Genomic DNA, 6194 nt, shown 5'->3' with positions numbered 1-6194 from the left:
TGTCAAGGTCAAGGTCATCGGGCTGGCTCCCTTCATCGATATATTTACCAATTTATCATATTTTTAGTAAATAATGTGAATGTGTATTACGAAAAGTATATAATAATGATTTTTTAAAGAATGTAATTTATACAACTTTTTAGTGCATTGTTATATATGAACAAATATGAAAATATGTACATATATGCCATATTGCAGACAATATATCATTTAATTATAAAATATTAGTTTATTGTAAATATGTTTCATATGCATGTACATACCATATCATTGGGTATCTACATGTAATTTATGCATAAATATTAGAAATAATCGATTCTCATGAACAAAAATAAAAGTGTAATTAGGTACAACCCGTATACGAAACTTTAATTGAGATTTGCAAATATTTGAGGCTATAGTAAAAATATTTGATTACATCAAATCCAGCCGCAAATCAAATGTATACAGATTTACATAATTCTATTACATAGAGATCGAAGTTATGTTCTATATTAGATAACAATAACCACAATGTACTTTCATATTTCCTTTTTTTTTCTCTTAATCCTTCTTGCTAAGATCTAAAAGAATTATCGAGAGATGTTATTCCGTGCATTTATGTCTGTAACATTTAGCTTATACTTTCTGTCTATTCTATGACTTCCTAACGATCTCGATCGCTTAATGTTACCTTTGTTTTACGCAATTTTATAACAGTTTTTATATTTACGTAATAACATGTTAGCGACATTAAAAATACAGCTACGTTAAGAAATGATAGAATAGGCACAGATCGGACTACATCAGAATTTCCAAGTTGTCTAGCAGAGAATAAAATTGTATTTCTCAACATGTTTACCACAGTTCTATGACCATAGTCATCCTTCGTTGCTGCAAATGATGAGATTGAAATCTTGTTCATTACTTGTTAATCAAGACTGATGTACATATGATGTTAAAAACTATGAAGCATCGGATTGAAAAGCGACACTGGATAACAGTCTTCGATTTATTCGGTATCGCTTTACATCAATAAATTATAATATTAAAAATAAAACCATGACTATATATATGTATATATATGTATATATATAATATAAATTATCAATCAGTAAGTATTTATTAAAGAATGTACACGAAGCTAATTCTAATCCGTTTTCCGCCCGTAACAATGTTATGCCTACTGACATCGTTAGCTCGATCTCTGCGATTGATGCTGCTGGGTTTGCGATTTGTTACGATGCTCATAATTCACGAGCCTTTGCCCCACAAGATACTTGTCGTTCTTAATATGCTCGTACAGCTTCTTGAACTGGCGTATCTGAAAGCAAATCACTGCGCAGACCAGACTTATTAAAAGAAGGAAAGGATATAGACGTCTGGCGATAAGAATCTGGGTCTGCAGATTAGTCACGAGTAGTGGAACTATTCCGTAGGCCACGGCATAAGGAATCGCAAGGGCGAGGCCGAAGCAACATATAACGGGAGCCGCTAATTTCCTGATGACAAACTTCAAATCCATTTCCCTTATTCCCTCGTTGTACGCCCGCTCGATGGCGAGACGTATTCGCCAATCCGGTCCCATCATCGTTACGGCGGTAGCTATCTTCGTGTACAGCACGCCCAAGGCCCAATCTTGCCAGATGAATAAAATGGGATTTTGTTCTAACGGGACACGCAATGGGACCACCACTACTAACTCGAGAAGAAGACCGAACAGGAGCGGTATAACCCCGACGAACAGCACAAACGCCACAGAGGCTTTCACGGCCAAGATCGCCCAATGTTTGATCCTGTCTATGATGGCTCTGCGGCCGCGGGGTAGCCAGGAGAACGCCAACGCCAAGCCTCGAGCTGCGGCCCAACATACGTACGTCCCGCAGGCTATCGTATATACTTCGTGTACTCTTCCGGATAGAGGACCAACAGTTTCGCCACCGTCTAAAATAAAAAGCATGGTCGATAAAAATCCTAGAAAATAAATACGTTTCATAGGATCCGTAATATTCCTTCTTGAAAGGTTTACAAGAAAGATTTTTTCTACTGTTCTACAAGAACTCACCGGATCCGGTTAATGTGGGCGGTAACACGGGCGGCGACGGAGCGGGAGCCCCTACCATCCATAATGCCATCACTCTGCGTCCGAGCCACACGGGCAGCGTCATAGCGACTAGACTGGCGATCACGAGGGACACGCAGACGCAAAACAGAAGCCCGACCAATCTCGCAGGGAACCATCGCGGTCTGACATAAGGTTGAAATCCCGTGGGTCCCTCCCTTTGCAGCAGCGCTTGATGCGCGGCGCCCAAGTCCGGATGTTGCGGCTCCTCGATCACCGCTGGTCCCGGATCGTCCGTCTGATCCCGCAGAAGATACGACTGCAGGTCCAGCATCCACGCTACCACGCGACACCACGCTCTCACTAGAGCTTTCAGCCATGTGCGCGTGTGCGACTGCTCCAATAACGCGGGGAGGATCACTTGCAACAGAAGCAACTCCAACGAAAGCTCGCTGACCTAAAATTTGAAGAGTACATGTTATGTAATCGCCGCAACAGGAAGGTATAAAGTAATGAACATTACCGCTGCTTTTCTTACCTGGGCCTCGCTTTGTACGGTGACGGTGTAGGGTAAAAATCCTGGCCATGCCCATCTCAGGATTTTCACTGGCAGCCACAACATCAGCAAGATTGCCGTGCCGAATATAATCGCGGACGCGACCAGTCGACGTACGTGTCGCAATATGGGAAGATGTATCATTTCTTGTATAGGAGAAAAATCAGGATCGTTCAGATTTCGCAGGAACCAGAGAACCCCGGGGCGCAGGACCTCGCGCAAGAGGAGGATGAACGACGCGAAATAATATATGTAAACCATCCCCACCAGCCAATGGATGAACATAGACGTGCCGGGAGCGAGTCTGAATGAGGATTCTCTATCTCTGAGCGTAGCGTCGAACATCGCCAACGAACAGATGTCCAACCACCAGCCGCAGACTAATGGAAGTACGCCGATCTCCACGACAGAGAGCAAGGAGACCTTGACAATTACGTAGCAGAGCCCTAGGATTCGCTGGGAGCGCTGGAAACCTAACAGTGCGGCGAGAGTATGGAGAACCACCAGGCAAACTCCGATCACGCAGTAACCGCACAGCGTGGTCACCAGGCCCTCGAAGTGCGATGCGGCCGCGTGCTCCTGCAGGCCCAGTCCCGCTATCGTAAAATGGCCGATGTGATACGGGCAAAAGGCGAACACCTGAAAAAGATAAAAGAAAATGATAAAAGAACAGGAGACACTAGCCTTGCGAAGTGCCACTATTTAAAAAAATTACACATTTATTAATTAACACATCTAGTCGTAATCTCACCATGATAAACAAGGTGTTTAGGGACACGACCCAGAAGACATGTTCAAGAAAGACAAGAGACCCGTCCAATCCTAAGAGACGTTCCCAGGTTAGCTCTTCAGCTGGTCTGTCCCACTCCATAGGATTCCAATTAGCCTCCTCAGCCTCACCCTGCGCCTGCCCTACCACATGCGCCTGTACCGCGTGTCCTCTCGCCCAGCGCTCGCCACCCGCGGCATTCGCCTGTCCACCGTCCACGCCGAGCTCGTCCCTGATTGGAAGAGGCGGTCCGGGAGGAGCCGGTGCCTGTATGTCCCTTGCTAGATCCTCGGGTTCGCCAATTCGTGGATTATTGACCAAGTTTTCTGCCGCTTCTCGATATATCGGACGTTGATCTACGATGTAATTTAATCGAAAGGAATTATTAGTTTACGTTACAGTCAAATCTGTAGCGTTATTGCAACTTTATCGCTTTCCAAGGCATAAAAGTCTAACTTGTCGTCGGATCACCTTCATTATGTAACTCTCCTTCCTGCGGAATAGGCGGATCAATGAAGGGAGGGATATTATTGTTGTCCTGGACTTCTTGCGGCATAGCACGCTGCTCCTGAGGTTGCTGCGGGCGTTGTGCGTTTGCTTGTGGCGGATTGTCGACCGGGGGTAACTGTATATCCCTCTCGAGCCAATCAGGGCCGCCCGCGTGTAGAATTTGCTCGCGCAGCCACACCAGACCGATGAACGCGAATAAGGTGCAGGTAACTACGAAACAGCCGTGAAACACGTCCGACGATATATTTTCGGTGGAGAGCATATCCATCGGTAATGACATTATCTGCAAATATAAACCATTAAACATTACATGCGTGCGACCACCTACGTCCAACCCTCATAGTCTTATTTTTATTATTTTTTACTTATATCCGCGGACTCTTCACCTTTGTTTATACACCAAATCATTAGCAATTTATAAATCTTTAATCGAAAACTTTTCCGGAATTGAATTTATCACGTCTCTCTCCCACTCACCCGAACTAAATCCAGCGGACCACTGAAGAGAGCTCTGTACGTGCGGCACGCGGTTAAAGGGACGACTCCCAGCCACGCAATCGCCACCAGCGTGTAATGTAACCAGTACTTGACAGCGGTGACGATGCTCGAGAACAAGCCGCCGACGACGTCTCTCAGCGGCAAGCGCCGCGGCATGTCCGGGCTGTATATAGGCGTAAACGAAAAGCGGTAACCGCAGAGCTCGCAGTACTCCTTGCGCGAGTAGCGCATCCACTGTACCAGGCACTCCTGGTGAATCCATTTGATGCTGCCGGTGCATATGCAGGGATGAAACAGAGGTCTGTCGACGAGGCCCTCGGACCGGCAGACCCTGCAGATGTCCGCACCCAACATGTCCTCCGTCATGTTTGGTATTTTAGGGAAAGCCACGTGTCACGAGCAAATCAGAGGTGACCTTCTATCGCTGAAAATACAGGAGACATCTGTGATTTCTCATCAAACATTATTCAATGTTTTTTTCATAGAGATATATTTTATCTTGTAATATTTTGTACGTTCGACCTGGACCGATTGTTTACGAGATTTTGACGAGAGAGAGAGAGAGAAAGAGAGGCATTTCCTTCTCTCTCGACAAAAATTCAAGAACTCAGTTTTCTAAGTTGCGATTACAAATAACAGACTGTTTTCGCGGGATGTCTGCAAGTCCCTTTGAGCGATAAAAATTCTCGGACTCACGTCGGACCCGGTAGTCGCGTGAAACTGAGGAAGAAGCGTCCGATCTTCTCTCATTTGCCCGAGATCATTCGGACCGACGAAGATCGACGAGCAGAGATACGCGGATAAGTTCATACTACGAAAAGAAAAAAAAAGCAACCAAACAAACCGCGTGACGTGGGTTCTCCGCGAGACCTCTTGATCGAGGCTCGAATAATCGCGTGTTCGTTAATTTGGCGCGAGGCCGGAACGATCGTTCAATGACACGACGTGACACGATACGACACATCGCGCGACACGACACGTCAGTTCTCCGCGCTTCTTCTCCCTTTATCACTCTCGAAAGAAGCGACGAACTCGTACGATTGTCGACGATCATCGGGTCGCGATACACGGAGCGTTGGCGTTTCACAGAACCGTTGAGTCGGGGCGAGCGCGAGGTTCGCCGTGACGAAAACAGCGAGACCCGATGCGTGTACGTGTACCGTCTCTATTCCTCGCGCGACCTCCCGTCCTGTGCTAACGTCGGCGGCGACGACGACGATGACGTAACACGACACTCTGCACGCGATACCCACGTGTGCGTGTCCTGAGAAAAATCCACATCGGGTCGGGAGATTGTTATGCAAAATATCGAGAGACGTCCACTCTCCCCGCCTCCACCTTCGAGCTCTTTCTGCGTTCTGTTCTGTTCGGTTCGGTTCGGTTCGGTTCGACACTACCAACCTGGTGACTTTACGCGCCCGTAACCTGCGAAACGCGAAATCACTGGACTCTAGTAAATCACTCGCACACGCGTGTCGAGGTTCGAGCTACATTGCCCATAGACTTGTTCGTGTTGCTTGAAATTCTAAAAACTTTCTACATTTTAATATGAGATAAATATACATTGGACGCGTTGGAGAGAAAAAAAACAAAGATTCCGAGTGCAACAAGTGCAGGCGACACGAACAAACCTCGTTTCTGTCGACGTAGATAGACATTAGCCTATCTATATTTGTTTGGCTCCTGGCTCCATCCGGATCCAATACGGCCACGTCTAACGTCTAAATTAGTCATAAAGCCTAGTTTACACCGACTGTTTGATACTCGCATAAAGGAAAGAATAACTGGTCATTTCGGACAGCAAATCATCCTTATCTGCC

The 6194-nt window shown here is 46.1% G+C and overlaps 1 protein-coding gene across 5 annotated transcripts; it reads right to left on the bottom strand.

Moving 5' to 3' along the window:
• Positions 1 to 343: 343 nt before the first annotated feature.
• On the bottom strand, positions 344 to 5751 carry LOC105561372 (E3 ubiquitin-protein ligase MARCH6). 5 transcript variants are annotated; one of them, XM_012011289.1, is made up of 7 exons: positions 5628 to 5751; positions 4354 to 4798; positions 3838 to 4159; positions 3349 to 3722; positions 2580 to 3236; positions 2045 to 2498; positions 344 to 1923 (listed from the first exon to the last, which is right to left on the bottom strand). In XM_012011289.1, the coding sequence occupies exons 2-7, from the start codon at positions 4738 to 4740 to the stop codon at positions 1175 to 1177; spliced, it is 2943 nt and encodes a 980-aa protein (XP_011866679.1). In that variant the 5' UTR covers positions 4741 to 4798; positions 5628 to 5751; the 3' UTR covers positions 344 to 1174. The 5 variants fall into 5 exon arrangements, with proteins under 5 accessions (XP_011866679.1, XP_011866678.1, XP_011866681.1 ...); XM_012011288.1 differs by lacking the exon at positions 5628 to 5751 and adding an exon at positions 5413 to 5577; XM_012011291.1 differs by lacking the exon at positions 5628 to 5751 and adding an exon at positions 5535 to 5552.
• Between the last annotated feature and the right edge of the window lie 443 nt (positions 5752 to 6194).

The sequence above is a fragment of the Vollenhovia emeryi genome, unplaced genomic scaffold, assembly GCF_000949405.1.
Source record: "Vollenhovia emeryi isolate VEMERY1.0 unplaced genomic scaffold, V.emery_V1.0 DF939207.1, whole genome shotgun sequence".
Taxonomy (NCBI): Eukaryota; Metazoa; Arthropoda; class Insecta; order Hymenoptera; family Formicidae; genus Vollenhovia; species Vollenhovia emeryi.
Note: the sequence above shows the minus strand (reverse complement) of the source record. Positions and strands in the feature narration are given on the sequence as shown.